General features: G+C 41.0%; 1 protein-coding gene across 1 annotated transcript in view; it reads right to left on the minus strand.

Annotated features, from left to right (window-relative positions):
- Nucleotides 1-11,910: 11,910 nt before the first annotated feature.
- Pah (phenylalanine hydroxylase) overlaps nt 11,911-19,657 on the minus strand; it is a 67,858-nt gene continuing 60,111 nt past the window's right edge. The window contains exons 9-13 of the mRNA XM_076853241.2: nt 17,779-17,835; nt 16,594-16,689; nt 15,924-16,057; nt 13,990-14,105; nt 11,911-11,954 (exon numbers count right to left, since the gene is read on the minus strand). Coding sequence (XP_076709356.1) covers nt 11,911-11,954; nt 13,990-14,105; nt 15,924-16,057; nt 16,594-16,689; nt 17,779-17,835 — 447 coding nt within the window. The remainder of the gene's footprint in view (nt 11,955-13,989; nt 14,106-15,923; nt 16,058-16,593; nt 16,690-17,778; nt 17,836-19,657) is intronic.

The raw sequence follows: 19,657 nt of genomic DNA on the forward strand, positions 1-19,657 counted from the left end.
GCTTGATTTCTATTTTATCAGAAAAGGTTAGTGACACTAACTGCTGACACTTAGTATGTTCCTAAGTTCTTTATGAGTTTATTCAACATTCTTCTCAGACTTACAAGGTAAGTATTATGATACTCCACTTTACCCATGAGGAAACAAAACCACAGGTGATCAATAACTTGCTTGAGATCATATATTCATTGATTAGAAAAACCACGATTCTGCCTGGCTTCTACTCCCTTACTTACTCCTCACTATTTCTGCTCTCTCCTGAGCCAGAAAGCTTTTGAAGAACAAGGTTTTGATAAGTCCGTGGCCCTTGGCTAAAATAAAACCAGGTTTGTGGTCACAGCCAATCCAGAGGAGCCACAGCGTCATCTCCACTCTGTCCCGCCCATGTCCCACGCAGGTGGTGGAAATGGGGTTCCCCTTGGTGGAATGGGCTGGCTGAGAAATAAAAGAGTGTGGAGAAAACCACAGGACACAGAAAATAGTTTGAAAAGCGGGGCCAGGATGGGCAAGCAGATCAGATCTAGTCTCTGGCCAAAATGGAGACCAAAGGCCTTTCACAGAATGTTCTTCACCAGAAAAGGTTAAAGGTTGGCTGGGTGTCCAGTTCCCAGTGGATTTTGCCCATCTCTGGAGCTACTTTGAGGATCTTCCTAGAAGAGTGGAGATGAAGGTCATGTGCACCGGGCAATCCCAAGGCCAAACTTAAATATCCTTGGCTTCCATGCTAAGAGAAGATCCTCATGTAATTCACAGATGGCTTCCCACAAACTTTAGCAAGTTTGAAATACAATGATATACATCTTTCCTTTGGATCAACATGCACATCTCTGAACTCTTATTTCAAGGCATCAGCAATCAGGCCGATTCTGCAACCTGTATACTCAGAAAAATGAGATATTATATCCCATGTGATTCAAATGCACGATATGTCAAGGTCATTGTACTGTCATGTGTAACTAATTAAAACAAATAAAATAATTTAATTAATTAATTAATTAAATGAAAATAAAAATAAATAAATAAATAAAATAAACAGGCTGATTCTGGACTTAGGGAAAACATGTTTCATGTGAATTTTCTCAGAGAAAAAAGCACTGTTGGCCTTAAAAACAGATCTGGATTTTAGATGCTGAATCTTTGCCTCAAAGGAAGAGGTAGAACAGTAATTAACATCTCCGTGTACTTGTTTTTCTTTTTTTTTTTTATTCCCATGACTTCAGTGATATTTGTTTACCATATAAAATATTGAAATAAATAAAATAATAACCCCCCAAACAAGTTCAAATTACCTTTAACCACATCATTTTTCTTTAAAACAACGTCTTAGTTCATTTTCTGTTGTTAATAACACCATACCACATTATTGAAAAACAAAAACAATAAATTGGCTTATTTTGTCGCACAGCTCTGGCATGAGGTCAAGGGGCCACATCTGGTAACGGCCTTCTTGCTGGCAGATTCCCATGGTGGGGCAGACCATCACATGGCAAGACAGAGTGCAAGAGACCCAGCCAAACAAGCTTTTAGAACCGATCTCCTGTCAAGAGAACCCATTAGGGCTGGGGATGTGGCTCCGTGGTAGAGAACTTGCCTAGCATGCAAGAGGCACTGGGTTCAATCTCTAGCACCACACAAAAACTAAATCGATAAATAAATTACTTAATTAAATAAATAAAAAAGAGAACCCATTAGTCCATTAATCACACTAACAGGTTATTCCATTCAGGAGGGCAGGAACTAATCTCCTGCAAAAGGGATTAGGTCCCCAGGGCCCAGTGACTGGACCTCCCTCTCCCCTGTTTCCACAGATGGATCTGGTCACACCTCTTAATATCTCATAATGAGGACTAATTTTCCATATGAGTTTTGAAGAGGGCCCATAAAATTCAACCATAGCAAGAGCAATAAGGTAAGGAATGAGAGCAGTCTCTGACCCCTTCCCAAGACCCAGGAGTGACCACTCTGAACATTCTTACCTGTTTTCTCTCTGCAATCATAAAAATCTACATATATTATGCACATCATATACATTATTTTTGTAAAATTTTTGTAAAATAACTGAAAGTTGTGTTTCTTTCTTCACGTAACAATGCCTCCTACACTTCCCCAGTCAATATTCACAGTTTGACCTTATTGGCTTTTTAGATACTCTACAATATCCCATTAAATATAATTTAACTAAACAACTTCTTCCTGATTGATATCCAGCTGGTTACAAAATATTTGCTAACACAAGAGTTGTTACGTTGCTCATCTTGGTGTAGCTTTTTGCTCTCATCGAGCAGCATCATGTTGGAGCATTTACCACTTCTCTGAAGACGTCAGGTAGTTGGGATCTTTCCCCTTTGAGGTCATTAGGTAAAGTGGAACTGAGTATTTCATTTTCAGAGTTCCCAGACTTCCTTCCACAAATGTTTCCTGCTTCCAATTCTAGACTATATGCCCACAATGTTTTGAATTCGGAATCAAAGATATCCCCATGCTAATACCAGATCAAGAAGGAAACCTAAGTATCTTTCTCCTTCTTCCTCCCTTTTACCACTACCTGGGTGAAGACTTTCATCCTGACGGCTGTCTCCAGGGCCAGCCCTGAATGCTTTCTGGGTTCACAGAGTCCAAAGACTTTGAAACTATTGCTTAGATGAATTGAATTCTTCCTGTAAAGCCTCCACCCCCTGCCCACAGAGAAGGAAGGTCCAACTTCTTAAACTTCAAAAACTTCTACAGTCCTGGAGAAATAGGAAGACCTCTCCTGAGCTCCACCCCTGTATTTAGAATGGAAACCAGCAGAAAAAGACCAAACTGAAGCAATTGACTCTCACATTCCCTTCCCACCTTCCAACAGAAAGACAGATCCCCTGGGGCCTAGTCCCAGCCAGGGCCCAGTGACTGGACCTCCTTCCCGCCTGTTTCCACATATCCTGGAGATTGATAGGTTAGGAAAGAGAAGAGGGAAGAATGTGGTGCTCTCTAGATGCTTGGTGAAAGGGGGACCCTAAGAAGGATCACAAGTGAGGGAATTGCACATCTAGCCAAACCCTCCCCCCAGAGAGAACTGGGGAAAAGGAGAGGAGATGGGGCGGGGAGGAGAAATGGAGGGACCTCACCTATTATGCCTGAAATCATCCTTACTGTGCAGAAAGAGGTCTCTGACATGTGTCTCTCCCCTTTCCCTCACTTGGAATTGGACACGCACCCCAGAGAAGAGGTACCTCAGTGGCTTGACCAGCCTTCCCCCTGATAAAAAGCAAAGTCACCTCTATCCTGTCATCTGTGGGACTGACGTCACTACCTCTGGTTGTCATCTCCCAGGGTGAGTAAGCTGAGGTTCAGCTGCTAACCATGGTACAACTTTCTCAAGACTCAGTCCCTCATAGGGCACCTAGCTCCAGGCTGGACTCTAGTAGCCCAATAAACACCCAGAGGTGGTAGAAAGGATGCAAAAGCAATAGACAATTGCTGAGATTGTCCAACACCCCTCATTCTCCGTGACACTTCAGAAACTACTCAGCTCTGGGATCTACAAGGGCCACAGGGCGGGAGTTGTCCATGGTCCAGGCCAGCGTTGGTGAGTAGGTGATTAAAGACCCAGGACAGCTGGACTACCTTCTGCTAAACCACAGAGAGGAGTCAGAGGCTGATGGGGCCATGGCTGGTTTTCATTAATCCTCCTGCAAGGCAAGTTCTGAGAGCTGCATCTCTGGCCCTTTGTGGTACAAGTTGTTGCTGGGTTAAATCTGAAAGATTCTCGCCATGTTCTCCCTCAGGGTCATCCCTCTTTGAGGACTTAAGCAATAGACTATTTTGATGTCTTCCCCACTTTTGTCCCCAGCCTGCCTGGCATTTATTATCACTCTCCAGCTTCCTCCCCTGCTCCATACCCGGATACAGGTAGAGAAGTACAAGGTGAGGAATTTGTAGCCAAATGGTGACATCTAGCCCTACTTCTGATCCCCAAGCAGCCAGGCAGGTCCTGGGGCATGGGCACACTGAGCCTGAGATTAGGTTAAAACCCATGATGCTGGCCTGTATGCCATGAGGATGAAAATGTAAGTTCATTGTTGAGAGCCACAGCAGAAGGGGCCCCAGCAAACTTTCAGACTTCCAGCTGATGATTGGCTCATAGCGGCCCCAGCAACATCTAGCTGATTGGCTCCTCTGCAGTGATGCTCATTGGAGATGCTCATTGAGCTGTTTCCCCGCCCTTTCAGACTGCCAGCTGATGATTGGCTCACAGCAGCCCCAGCAACATCTAGCTGATTGGCTCCTCTGCGGTGATGCTCATTGGGCTGTTTCCCTGCCCTTTCAGGCCACAGAGCTGCTCATTGGGGGACTTTTTGGCTCCGCCCACGTGACCCAGCCAATCGGCCTCAAGAACAGGAGGATTGTGGGAGGTGGAGAGGCTTGTGGTGGTGGGAGGGGCTTGGGGGAAGCCAGTGGTGGCAGTTGGGCTCTGAGGGTTTTTCCTGAGGAGCTGTTTTGTTTGGAGTGTGTGGTTCTAAAAATAAAGTTAGTTTCTTTTGACAAGTGGCTCCTGAATTGTGCCCAGCCAGACTGAGGCAGTTCATCAAATAGAAACCAAATTTTTGGAACCTTGAGGTTTGGACCTCTTAAAAGGCAGTGTATGTCCACAGATCTGAGAAATCCTGAGTTAGGGATGGTATATGGAAGGCTCCCACTTTTGGGTGGGAGAGATCCTGGAAAAGAAAGAGAAAAGAAGGTTGAGGACTACAGCAGCACACAGAAAGAAACAGATGGGCAGTTGTGTGGTGGAGCAGTAGAGGTGCATAGTCTTGGCAGTAATCATCGTCATGCTCCTGGTCTTGCATTAAACACAAAGCAAATAGTCAAATCAGTGTTCAAAGAATTCAAACTGGGGAAAAACACAATATTGTGTTTTAAGGCACTATATATTAATAGACTCTCTCCTTCATCAAACTGTAGGCCTGATGACAGATTTTGGCATCCTTTATTCTACTAACCTTTAATGAATGGGAATGGAGCAATACTTCTCAAGGAGGATACTGCTTTCCCATCACTTCTACATTTTCAGGGACTACTTTGTCTTGTTCTATTTTGCAGTAATTGTTTGGCCCACTGAACTTCTCAAAGGGGCAAGGCTCAGAAAGTAAAATGAATTGACTACAGTGCCAACCACTTTCCATTTTTAAAATTGGTCTCCACTTCCTGCCCCTGGAAGCACAAAAACCTTTCCAACCCTCACTTACCAAGGCAGTCTTAAAATTGGGCAGCAAAGAAATCATGTTTTCTTGCATTGATTCCTTAGTAAAGGAGCATGTCTGGAGAATGATTCATTTTTAAAATCAATTGTGTTTATATTAAACTGTTTCCTAAAACCTTACTGAAGGTTTCTATGTAGTACATTGAATGGTGGCTTTCTGGAGGTTATGATTTAGAACTGTGAAGGAATGCTACAGCTCCAGGAGGAAATGGAAGGTGAAAAGTTATGAATGCATGTCAAGAAATCAGGATTAAAAAGTGGAGGTTCAGGCTGGGGTTGTGGCTCAGTGGTAAAGCGCTTGCCTGGCATGTGTGGGGCCCTGGGTTTGATCTTCAGCATCATATATAAATAAATAAGTACAGTAAAAACTAAAGAAAGGAGCAGTAGGCCAGAAAGCTTAACTTTCTATAAGTATTTATTTGTCTTGTGGTGTTGGAGATAGCACCCAGAAGGTTTCTATGTTGTACATTGAATGGTGTACTACATGTGGCATGGAGATTCACTGCCACTGGCTTTAAACAGGACACTTTAATTTCAACCTCCAAAGTTGCCTTTTTCAAAATAAAGTTTTAGTTTCAAGTTCATGCAAATTTTTATTATTGACATAATAGCGCATATAGGAGAAACACTTATATGAAACGTTTACACTCTGCTTTAGCAACTAAACCACTCTTCCAAAACCTTTAAAGGAATTTTTTTTTAAATCTTACTCTTTCTTCAAACGGAAGCCAGTTTTTAAGTCAAGCTTCTCCACAACAATTACCTCTGGAAAGAAGGTCCAATGGGATCGTGTTTCTGGACCAAGGTGACCAGAGTAATTTATGGAAGCATAATTGTGCTTCAACTCAGAATAATAAATGCTTAAAATTGTTAGATGCAGCTGACAATGAAGGAAAGGTTCTATACACACAATGTTATTTGATCTTTCTGATGATCTTATGAGGAAGACATAAATCTTTGCCATTTTAAAAATCAGGAAATAGAAAATCACAGAGCTTAAAGGTCTATTCAATTAGATACAGAGAGGTGGAAAACTGGCATTTGATTTGGAATCCACAGAAGGGTCTGATTAAAGATGCTGCATCTTCTGATCTCCAACAGTTACACATGATAGTGTACTGGAAAAACACAATATCTGATTTTCACTTGAATAAATAACAAGACATCAGACATTGTTAATGAGGTAATGAACATTAAAAAAATTCACTCTTTTTATTTAGGCAAATTTTATTTAAAGTCTCAGTGAGCAAGACAATCCTTAGAACCTTGTGTGTCTTTGTATTCACATACACTCTACTCTTTTCCAGGGCTGATGGTTGCTGCATGAGAAGATGAGCTTAAGATATAGCTTAGTGTTAGAAGAATTGACGTGCATGCACAAGGCTCTGGGTGCTATCTCCAATACCACAAGAAAAAATAAATACTTATAGAAAGTTAAGCTTTCTTGCTTACTACCCCTTTCCCTATGCTGGTGGGGGCGCTGTCCACGGTGCTGAGGATCTCCTCTCTGGTAGGCATGGACAGTCTTGGTTCTTTCTCCATTCATCCCAGCCTCAAGTGCCTGGTCTTCAGAGGCACTTCATGATCAAACAACTTCTATTTTTTAACTCCAGATTGTCCTCCACTCTGGAAAATTTGTTGTTTTTTTGCAATAGCAACTTTGAAAGGAGCCTCCTGTCTCTTTGGCTTTCCCAAGGACATGCTGGGAATAGAAGGGTTCTGCTTCCTCCTTCCCCAGTCTAAAATTTTATTTATTTTGTTGGGCCATAGAAATGGAGTTCTCCCAGTTTGACAGATGTAGGGTTGGCGGCCACCAGAAGCACTGCAAAGATCCCAGAAGCCTTCCTAATTGTTCCAGACTGATTTTCTGCCTCTGGGAGAGGTTGCTGGCTGAAGATTCTCTAAGAAACAAACAGCTTTAAAATGTGTTTTCCACCAATACACAAGTATTAGAGACTTACAGAGAGGGCCAGCTGATCTACGCCTTTCTTCATTGGTAGATCCTCTACTGAGCCCTTTCTTTTAAGTATCAGGAGGTCAGAGAAATGGAGTGGTACAATAAAATTTCTCAACAAAACCCAAGGTCTATCCTTTAGAAAAGAGAAATGGGGGGAGAAACTCAGTCACAAAGGAAGGTGTATTCTGAATCTTTCTTTCTAAAATCCAAATTCCATCTTCCCTAGTCCTATCACAAGGTGTGGAAATCATTCTTCTGACACTACTCTCCCCAGTTGAAGGTGATTGGAGAAAGGGACATGACCCAGTTAACATTTCATTGAGAGCCTGTAGGAATAAAGGATCCTCAGAGAGGACTAAATTTATTTCTCTTTTAATAGTTATCCCTTAATTTAGTCCTACTTCGAGGAAAAGAAAATTATAGGCATCCAAAGTATAGACCAATTTTAATAATCTCAATAAAGGATACAGATTCATTTGCTTTCTCTAAATATCACATACTTCCTAAGAATGATCTAAGAAAAAATACAAACTGCAGTTCACACAAAATGCATGTTGAATTGACCTTTCATCCCAGGGATAAATCTAACTTTTTGGTGGTGATTGATCCTTTTCAGATATGGTTGAATTCAGGTTTGCTAATATTTTGCTGAGGATTTTTGCACTTAGTTTCAGCAGGGATACTGATCTGTAATTTTCTTATCTTGTAGTGTTCTTGTCTGACTTTAGTATCATGATAATGCTGACCTCATAAAAATGAGTTTAGAATAGTCCTTTCACTTCATTTTTTGTAAGAGTTTGAGAAGGATTAATATTAGTTTTGTTTTAAATGTTAGGTAAAATTCAATAGCAAGGATATTAGGTTCTGGGTTTTTCTTTGATGGGAGAATTTTTTATTACTGATTCAACGTTATTACTCATCATTGTTCTGTTCAGATATTTTATTTTTTCTTGTTTCAGTATTGGTAGCTTGCATGTTTCTAGAAGCTTATTGATATCCAACTTTTGGTATATAATTGCTCTCTAATTGCTCATTGTAGTATTTCATGATATTTTGTATTTCGGTGATATCAGTTGCAATGTCTTCTTCAATTTCTGATTTTATTTATTTGAGACTCTTCTTTTAATGTCTCCTTATTAATTTACTGACTGAATGACGTATCCATTGTTGAAAGTAGAGTATTGAACCCCCCTGGCATTTTTGCTGCCTTCGGGTCTGTTAATGTTGTTTTATATATTTTATAAATAAATGTCTAGCTAAACAAATATCTAATGTTGAGTGCATAAATATCTATAATTGTTATAACCTCTCAATGAATTAACCCCTTTGTCATTATGTAATGAATTTCTTAGTCTTTTTTATTTGATTTTTTTTTGTCTTAAAGTCTACTTCGTCTAGTACAAGTATAGCTACATTTGCTGTCTTTGGGATTCCATTTGCCAGAATACCTTTTTCCACCCTTTACTTTCAGTTTGTGTGTCTTTAAAGCTGAGTCTCCTCGGGATAGCATATAGCTGGGATTTTGTTTTTTACCTACTCAGCTACTCTTTGTGGTTTTTTTTAAATTTTTTTGTAGTTACAGCTGGACATTTGTTTATTTTTTTAAATGTGGTGCTGAAGATTGAACCCAGTGCCTCACTTATGCTAGGCAAGTGCTCTGCCACTGAGCTACAGCCCCAGGCCACTCTTTGTATTTTGACTGGAGAATTTAATCTGTTTCTATTCAAAGACTTTATTAATAGATAAAGATTTACAACTGCCATTTTATTGTTTTCTTTTCTTTTTTTCTTTTTTGTTTTCTTTTTGGTACTTGTAGATGGATAGCATGACTTTATTTTACTTGTGTAGTTTTTTATGTGGTGCTGAGGATTGAACCAAGTGCCTCCCACACCCACCTCAAGCGCTCTGCCACTGAGCTACAGCCCCAGCCCCTGTTTTCTTGTTTTGTAGACTCTCTGTTCTTTCTTTCTGTCTTGTTCTCTTCTTTTGTGACTTAATGAATTTCTGAAGTGCATTATACCTTGAATCCTTTTTCTTTATCTTTTGTATATCCACTACATGTATTTGCTTTATAGTTACCATGAAACTGACTCAAAACATTGTATAGCTATATGGGCTGTTGTAAGTGGATAATCAGTTAATTTCAATTGCATGTGAAAGCTACACTTTCATTTCTCCTCTCCACACTTTGTTTTTGATGTCATAATTTACACATTTTAATATTATCTGTTACCCTTTAAATTTTTGTAGTTACACTTACTTTAATAGTTCATCTTTTAAACTTTATAGTATAAATGTAAGTAATTTGCATACTTCCATTAGACTTACGTTCCCAGGGGCTGTGGTTGTAGATCAGTGGTAGAGCACTTGCCTAACATGTGTGAGGCACTGGGTTCGACCCTCAGCAACACATAAAAGTAAATGTTCATACTGGAAAAAAAAATTACTTTCACCAGTGAGTTTTATACTTCCATGTTACTAATTAACATTCTTTCATGTTGGATGAACTTCCTTTAGTATTTTTTATAAAGCAGGTCTTCCAGTGATGATTTCTACAACTTATGTTTGTCTTAGAAAGTCTTTATCTTCCCTTTATCTCCGAAAGACTGCTTTGCTGGCTAAAAATATTCTTGATTGGATATTTGCCTATATCATTCCATTCATTCCTGCCCTATAGAGTTTCTGCTGAGAAATCCACTGATAGCCTATGGAGGCTCTTTTGTATGTAAGATTTTTTTCTGTTGATGTCCTCAAGATTCTCTATTTATCTTTGATTTTTGACAGTTTGAAAAATATAATGTGATGTAGTCTTCTTTGTATTGAATCTGATTAGAGATTTTCCTGTACCTACATATTTATGCCTTTCCCAGACTTGGAAATTTTCTAGCTATTATTTCTTATTTCTCTCCTTTTCTGACTCTCTTCCCTTTGTGAACTCCCACAACATGAGAGCTATCACTCTAGATGCTGTTCTATGAATCCTCATTAATCCTCTGCATTCTTTTTTTTCTCTTTTCTCCTTAGTCTGTATCTTTTCAATTATTCTGTCTCGAGTTCACAAATTCTTTCTTCTGCCTGGTCAATTCTGCTGTTGGTGTTTGCTACTATGTTTTTTTTTGTTTTTTTTTTTTCATTGTATTCCTCAACTCTAGAATTTTTGTTTGGTTCTTTTTATTATTACAACCCATTAAATTTTCCATTTTGTTCATTTATTGTTGCTCTGATTTTGTTAAGTATTTTCCTGGAAGCTCACTGAGCTTCTGTCAAACAATTATTTTTTTAATTCTTTGTCAGGCCATTGACAGATCTCCACCTGGGGAGTTAAAGTTACTGGAACATTACCGTGTTCCTTTGGTGACATTATGTTCCATTCATTTCTCCTGTTCCTTTTTTGCCCTATGTTGATGTATGCATACTAATAGTAATAATAAACAACCCAGGTACTTAAAGATCCAGGTCTCTCGGTTCTATCCCCCAAAATTGGGCAGAGCCGGGAAAGGGCCCAGGATTTACTGTTGATGGTGCTACAGCTGGTCTGAGAACTGCTCTTGAGGAAGCACTATGCAAACCCTTAAGACTTAGCTAAAATGTAAGGTCGTGTAAGAATTTGAAATCAAAGCTTTAAAGACACTGACATTCTCCCACTGCCTCTCAGACATGCATGTGTTCAGCTAAAATACACATTTGACAAAAGTCAGCCTGTTGACTATCCACAGATGACTTATTATCACAATGAGCCTCTTCGATGGTTTGGGCATAGGAGCTTCCGGTTATTTCTTCAGTTCAGAAGACTATCCAGCTAATGTGTTTCCAAGGCAATGAAAGGAATATTTCATTCCAAGGAGCATTTAAAACAGTAAAATTTAATAACCCCTCATGTGCTTTCTAACGTTAATTCCTCATTATTTTTAGTGGACTTGCTATTTAATAATATATGCGCTTATTTATTCAATGAATATTTATTGAACATCTACCAACTATGTCTTTAGTTAACATCTGCTGCACCATAAGTGTCTTTTAAAAGTTCCCCCAAAAAACTTGGCAAATTGTTGGAAAATGATGTTGGAAGTTGTGGGATCCTGTGGGGAGTTAATGCCTTCCACAGCAGTAATTATGATTACAAAAAAACATACAGAATGTTTTCACAATGCTTTAAAATTTTAATGTTTGTAATGATCTTAATGGGCTCCCAAATTAAAGAAATTTGATATGGGCACAATAACAAAGCAGTAATCAGAGTCATAGTTAATGAAAATAGAAACTGAATTTTGTAGAATAAGATTTATATTAAACCAACTAATTCGATTCTAATGACAGTCTTCTCTCACGTGTAGCCATATATACTCCCTTAGGACTTCTCTATGACAAATAAAAGCACATATGAAGCTTGAATAAAGCCCTTCCCAAATATTAATTCACCTTGATGAAATGTGACAGAGTACTATTTTATCTTAATCGGGAGTCTGAGATATAATCTCTAAATCAAAGAGGACTCCAAAAGATCCACCATTATATCTTTGGATTTGAATTAATATTCTGTCACTTCAGATTATTTTGATTTACTTGTTGATCTTCCATCTTTTTCTAAAATTGTTAAGGCTAACATGTCACATAAAGGTTTTTTTTTTTTTTTCAGTTTTATGGATGAAAAAAGTAGCCAGATTTCTATGGACAGCTTCTCAGTTGAGAGACCCAAGTTCTGTCTGTAGATTCACTTTATTTTCTGGAGGGCATTGCAAAGGATTCCAACTTCACCTAAAAAGAAGAAAACCATTGGTAAGGGCCACACATATAATTTAAAAATACCCTTGGAGTATCCACAATGTGTGGAACCCTAGGGAATCAGTGGACTTCCTGAAGAAGCTGGGTGTCACTCAAATTTTATGGCACCTACAGCTTAGTTATGGAGACAGGAGTTGGGCAGTTGTGCTATGGGTACTCCCATGTTTTAGGATGTGCTAGAGCTATTAATATAATTATCTTCCTCTTTCCAGAGTCTGTTCACCAGGGAAGGACTTAACAGGCTTCTGCCCAGGCACACACCAGCTATTCTGTTACTTTTTACATGACTAGCCAAAAGTGCCTCAAAGAACTAAGTCACTAAACCCAAAAGAGTGGTTCATACAAATCTCACATGTCAGCATCGCCTGAGGTCTTATTGCCAATACAAATACCCAAAACTTAGCACAAATTTAGTAAATTTGGTTTGGAACTTTTTGAGTTTTTAGCCATCTTCCTAAATGATTCTGGTGCACACTAATGTTTGGGAATGTGTGCTCTAAGCAGATCACAGAGCCTAGATTGTCAGATCCCTAGACTAAGGTGTCATGTGATTCCATTCATGCCAAGTTCTCACAATCCAAAGAACACAGGTCAGATACTCATCATAAAAGTGGAAGAAGCTTTGGGTATCCATAAACCTCCTTCCCTCCTAGATCCAGAAGAAGCAAAAGTGGAAATTATGATGAGGTTTTATATAAAGTCGTAGAGTTCTAAGAAACCTCAGTTCCTAAACTGGTTAGTTTGTGCTCTTGAAAATCCCCTTATGAATGATAATCTATGGAATTATTTTTGTCTTTTCAGAAACAATTTGAAAAAAAATAGCTATGGAAATGGTAAAAGCAGCTATAGCCTCACACCTCTGTCTTACATCCCAGCCTCTGGAGTGTCTGGCGCTTCTTCACTGAACACATTGACACCAAATGAGTGTTTCAAGTGATTTTTTGAAATGAGAAATCACAGGCAGCCATACCTACTGTGGAACATTGTCAGCGATGAGGGCAGGTTCTGCGTGTTGGAGGTTACCACAGGCAATGTGAAAGGGGCGTTACAGAGACAGTTCAATCCAACTTTCCCCTTGGACTGCACTGACATTATGCAAGGTAGGAATTCCTGCCTGGCCCAGAATCCAGAATACCTCCCTATGGGCTCCCCTCTTTGGTAGTTTCATCTATTCATCCAATAGCTCTTGAGTACCTAATATAATTCTTAGAAATAGAGCTATGAATAAACCTGCTGTGGCTTTCTGCCCAAGTCTAGTTGGAGAGACAGCCAAGTGAACAATTATAAAACAGTGAGAAATCCCCTATGAGAGGAATCTCCAGGCACTGGAAGACAAAGGAAGGGCCTCCAACCACTCTTCCTACAAGAAGAGGTATCTACACAGGACATAAAGGTAAACAGGTTGTGGACATCTCTAAAAGGGCCTGGGAAGGAACAGTATTTTAAACAGAAAGAATTACATGGGCAAAAGGCCAGGAACAACCAGAGAGCACAGGAACTAGAAATTGATCAAAATTACTAGAAAACAATTTAAAGGGTTGGGGGGAATCAGGTATGAAAAAAGTAACTTTGTGATTTTTTTTTTTTTAAAGAACAGTTATCATTCCATAACTGAGGAAGAGTAGAAGGCAATAGATGAGCTACTGGGGAGCTGAGAATGGAGACAGAACTAGCTCTTTAGGAGATGAGATACACCCGGACAGAGTGATATCACCCGGACACTTGGAGGAATGGGATGGAGAGGTGAAGGACGAAGGCACCTGAGAGTGGCAGACCAGGTGTAGAAAAGTGGTTGTAGAGAAGGGAGATGGGAGGGAGTCTCAGAGGGTGGAAGGAAAAAGAACTCTCAAGGCAACCTCTCCTTTTTGCCAAATTCTTCTCTCCCGATGATCCCAGGGCTTACGTGGGGATGTCTCCAAATCCAACATGTGATAAATCTCCTATTGTTCCTATAGTGAGGTAAGAAAACACAACCCTGCGTTTCTGGGAAAGAGGGGTAACTACTTACTGTTGATGGAGTCCGCCAAAATCTTAATCTGCTGGGTGTTGTCCAAGACCTCGATCCTTTGGGTGTAGGGGTCATAACGCACTGAGAAGGGTCGAGGGATCGTGGCAGCAAAGTTCCTGAAACCAAAACCGCAGGGCAGCCTTTGGAGAAAAGTCTCTTTTTTCCTGTGGCATTTCCCTTCGTTGTTAACACTGAAGCCTCGCTAGAACAGGGGCTTCCCAAGCCAGGGCTGAGAACAACAGAGAACTTTAGGGAGATCCTCTTGGGAAGCCTTCATGATGCTGGAGGAAGGTGAGGCTCCCGGAGTGAGGAGGATGGAGGAGAGAACTAGAAATGCCAACCAGGAAGGACTGAGGGTCCTTGAGAGAGAGGTGGAGGTGGGAGTCATTTTAGGGCAGAGCAAATGGACTTGTGGGCCAGAATTTTACCTTTAATTACTCAAATCTAAATGCACCAAAGGCTGACATACTCAGCCTCAGAATTCCAGAGGCCTCCATGACCTGGGTCCATCACCTGATGGTTCTAAGCTATTTCCTAAAAGTGGTGACAGTGACTATCAGGATATCCATGTTGGGTAGACCCTCTGCTCAGCCTGTCTCCTGCTTGGATGAGAACCTGGTTTGAGGGTTGCAGGGCTTGTAGGCAAAGCTCTCAGCTCAGAGGCCGAGTCCCAGAGTCCTGAAACCACTCTGAGGCCTCTTGCTGAACTGCCTCTGGGAATGACCCCTTTCATCAGTTATTGATTCAATGCCTTTTTTATGTCAGGTACTATTCTAGGGACTCGAGAAAGAGCAGGAAACAGAAAGCACAAACATTCCTACCTTAATGGAGCTTAAATTATAATATGTTAGAAGTTAAGAAATACTAGGAAGAAAAATAAATCACAGAAGTGCTGAGGGAATGGCTGGATGGAGATTTTAAGTACAGTCAGGTACTGCATAGACGCATTTTGGCCGATTATAGACCATATATATAACAGAGGTCCCAGAAGGTTATCCAGGAACTGGAATATTACTCTTGCCAAGTGACACCATAGCCATTGTAATGTCATAGTGCCACATATCACTTATGTGTTTATGTGCATGCTGATGTCAAAAAACCCACTACTCTACCAGTCATACAAAAGTATAGCAATACAATTGTGTATAGTACAAAATACTTGACAACAATTATGTTATTATGCTACTTTTCTATGGATTTACTATACTGTACTTTTTAATCATTATTTTGTTGTTCTTCTACTTTTAAAAAACAAACATTTTAGTGTAAAATAATATTCTGGGTCATGCCAAGCAGCATCCTCATACATCTCAGCTTTACTGTGCCTCATAGCAAGAATGTTTGCATCATTTTCTCTGGTGCTTGGTTAATCCTGTGTTATTTTGTTCATCAAGGCCTTAGGAGCCATAGGCTGTGCCTTGTATGTGCCATGCAGCTGCAGTGTGCAGTAGGCTTCACCATTATGCATGTACGTGCTATGACATTAATAACACAATGACAATCACCTAGTGATGGATTTCTCAGATAGGTGATTGGTTGATGCATGATTGATCATAAGAGATGAAGACAAAGAGATTAAATTTGGGAAAAGATATAAAGGAGGTAAAGAAGCAAGTTATGCAGGTATTAGAAGAGCAAAATGAAGAAGGTATTTCCTGTGGTTGGAAGACTTCCCTGACTGATTTGGTGGGGTGGGTGGGGGAGACTTTTGTGGCCACTCTGCACACACAGGGTTCCATGACTGGATTTGGTGTCTACACTGAACAGAGACCCAATGTCAGGACAGTCTGCAGGAGTCAGATGTCCAGTCTCCCAAAAGAGCATAGAAATAGATGAGGGTGGGGAAGTTCTGCAGGCCGACTGCCCACAGATCAGCACCACCAGCCCGGGTCAGGGACTCCCAGAGCTAAGGACCCACCTGGTCACCAACTCACCTCACTTTCTCCTTGGCATCACTGAAACTCTCAGCCACATAATACAAGGGCTGGAACTCTGTGACCTTGTATGTCTGAGTCGCTGTCGTCTCCAATTCCAGGGGGAGGAGTTTCGGCTTGTCAGATAAGCAGTACTGCAGGCACCAAGTGAAGGGCTTTCAGTTAAATCAAGATCAGGGATCCTGCTCTCCCCATAGGCTATTTGCACATCTTATTTTACCTTGATTCCTTCTACACTCCATCCCAAATGCAGTCAACCACGTTATTTTGCATATATTCAACCCTTCTTAGCTCATCTAAAACCTGCTACCAAGATAGGAAGTGGTAACTCATTCCAAGTACTTTCAAGCAAAGAGATCAACAGGCACTGTGGGAACCAACCACATCTTCTGGCCTGTGTTTGCATCCATGGAAAGTTGCATACACAGGTCAATCTTCGGATCAGGAGTTCCCTCCTCCCTAGGGCCCTGTGCACTTGCAGTTGATCTTCTACCTCTGACACCCACAGTCATAATCAAACCATAACTGCTAAGGTACCAATCACTGGATGGTGAGCCTCCAATTGCATCTCAAAATGGATACACGGGGCCTCAACAATACCAAGAAAATGAGAATGGTCTCCTGTACCCACCACTTTTAAATCCATTCCTGGTTCCTGTTAGGGTCATACCTGTAATTCACCAAAGGATGACAGGAGCCCAGCACCATATGCCTTTATGGAATCCCCTTGCTTGCAGAGCCCAAACTCCACGGTGAACCAGTAAATCTGGAATGGAAAGCCATGCTGAGAGCATATCCCCAGGAAGGAGAAGGTATCAGATACCCTAGGGTTAAGGACAGAACTGCCCACGTAGGAGCCTGTGTGAGTCTGGTCTCTGGGTCAGTGCTGCTGGACCTCACTTCTCTGTATCCTGTGCCTCACCTACCTACTCACCTGTTGAATCACGAGTTGGCCGAGTCCAAGGTATGATGGGAAATACACTTGATGGGCACTGAGGAAGTCTCCTAAAGATAGCCCCAATAAATTCCTCTAACAGGGGAACCCCTCTTTTCTTTTCTTTTTTTTTTTTCACGGTGGCATAAACTATGATGATATGTCCCTAAAATGTTCTGAAATTGGTAGGGTTTGTCAGGTAATTCCATCAGGTCTAGCAGTGGGTGGTAGGGGACTGGGTGGTGGTGGAATCAATGAGGGGCGCATCCCATTGTCCATGCTAAAACTTGGAGTGTTGCTAAAGTCAACCACTGTACTTATCTCCACAAATGACCAAGTTCTTTCCCTTCAGCGGTCCCTAGTCCAACACATCCTAGATGCCTGCCCTGGGGAAAAGTGTCTTGGGGCTCTTGGCTTAGAAACTGGGGAAGGATGTGTTGAAATTGTGGAGTATAAAGGGAGGAAATCACCTACTATGCAGATTTGCTGCTTCTATAGCTTCAGTGAATGAGTGTCATCATAGTCACATGGGAGAGAGAAGGAAGAGCCCACCCTATTCCTTCCTTGTGTCTGAGAAAAGAGCCTAATGCTGGCTCCACTATAAAGGTGGAGATGTGAACATTCCCTCTTCAAAGTTGTGAATCCAGACTACTTCACGGCACACTTTATTGATTAGTATAGCCAGTTGTTATTTTTAAGAACACTCTGTTTAAAATTATGTGTAAACATCTGCATGCAGCTGCCTCCAAAATTATCCAAGAAGGAGAAATCAAAATGTGAGGCTTCCCCTGGGCAAATGGAACCCACTGCATTCTGATTCCACCCCCCAATAGCCTGCCTTGCAGGAAAGAGCAAGTCTTTAAGCTCTGAGGGCCGCATCACAGCACTCCCACCATCCACCTAGGGGGAGGAAAGACTCACGGTGGCGAGTTTCTCGATGTACTCATCAGGAGCACCCAAAGAGGCCAGGCCAATTTCCTGCATGGTGGAGAAGCAGAGTCACCAACTCAGCCCATCCCAAACCCTACCCTCGGTACCAGGCTGATGCTTGACCACAGAAAGGTCACGAGTGGCCATCTGTCTTCAGAAGGGCCCAGATGGATCCTGTGTGTTCTGTCAAGTCTTCCCTGCCCACACCTCATAGAAGAAAAGATCTCTAGAGCCAGGGAACCTTTCAACATCATTTGGTTCTTTTGTGTTCGCTTTACAAATGAGGTACAGAGAAGGGAGGTGACTGTTCATGGTCACACAGGGCATTGGTATCTAAAGCTTCATCTCTTGTTTCCAGTCCAGTGATTTTTCTCCCATAGCAAATATGGAACATTCCTGGAATATCAGATGAGGCTTTAATCATGTACCTTGGGACACCACAGGAGAACTCAGATAAAGTGTGTGAAACCCTTCCAGGTCTATCACCCAGCTGGAGAGTTTGAAATGTCATGGATCATTTCTCATCACAACTTCAATTGCAGAATTCCTCTCACGGTCTCTTGGTTTGTCAGAGTGTGTGTATGTGTGTGAGTGTGTGTGTGTGTGTGTGCACACACACGCATATGTGTATGGGTGTGTGTGTGTGTGTTTCCAACTTTATGCATTCCTTCCAAAAATATTTATTGAATGCCTTCTGTATGCCTGACTATGTACAAAATTGACACAGATTCTTGACTTTGTGGTTTGTATATCTATGCATATACATAGATATGTGGTACTCTGAATAAGTTCTTTGGAAAGAAGAGACAGAAGAAAAAAGGGACCAGGAGGATGACAAGTTTCAGGGAGTCTGGGAGAAGTCAACCTTAAATGGTGTTTCAGAGGAAGCATCATTGAGAAGGCAATATTTGGGCAAAAATTTGAACAAGATCATTGGTTCTACTGATCTCTGAGGAAATTACATTATAGGCCAAGCACACAGACAATGTAAAAATTCCTTAAAGTGGGGAAATATAAGTTGGTTCAAGCAATAGAGAGGGAACCAGTGTGGCTGAGAAAGGATTCAGAATCAGATTATGTCGGACCATTTTAGGTATTTTAGGGCTTGGGCTTTTCTTTTCAGTGAAATGGGAAGCCATTCCAGGGTTTTGACCAGAGAAGTGGACAGGATCTGACTTATGTTATCAAAGACTCACTCTGGCTACTGTGTAAGAATGGGCTGTAGGGGTCACGAATAGAGGTCAGATGCCAGTAAGGAGGCTATGATGTCAACAGGGTAAAAGATGACAGTGGGTGACTGATGCAGGGTGTAGCAGTGGACATGGTAAGACATGTCAGGCACTATGCCTATCTAAAAAGTAGGAATGCACAGAAGAGACTGAAAGATTGGTCGTGTGGTAAATGAAAAAGGAGGTGATTAACATTCTCCTGTGCTTTTGGTTTAAGCAACTGGAAGAATGGAGTAGTCATGGATTGATATGAGGATGTTTGTAGGTGGAAGTTTGGACAAGATTTGAAATTTAGTTCTGGACCAGATGATGGAAATATCTAATTAATACCCAAGTGGAGCTTTTGAGTAAGCAGGTGGATATATAAGCCTGAGTTTGAGGACTGAAGTCTGAGCTGAGGACATAAATTTGTTCATCATCAAAGTCAAGAAAGTATTCAAAACCATGGGATTTGGTGAGATCACCAAAGGAATGAGTGTAGGCAGATAGAACTAATGATTAGACAACTTTGAAGCAAGAGGATACATGGTTTGCATTTCTATATCCCTCCTGCACCAAGCCCAGAGCCTCAACCCCACTATGCTTAGAAAATGCTATCAAATGTAGAGTAAATCAGATTCAGATATTGTCCTTAACCTGGC

The sequence above is a fragment of the Callospermophilus lateralis genome, chromosome 4 (genome assembly GCF_048772815.1).
Source record: "Callospermophilus lateralis isolate mCalLat2 chromosome 4, mCalLat2.hap1, whole genome shotgun sequence".
NCBI lineage: Eukaryota > Metazoa > Chordata > Mammalia > Rodentia > Sciuridae > Callospermophilus > Callospermophilus lateralis.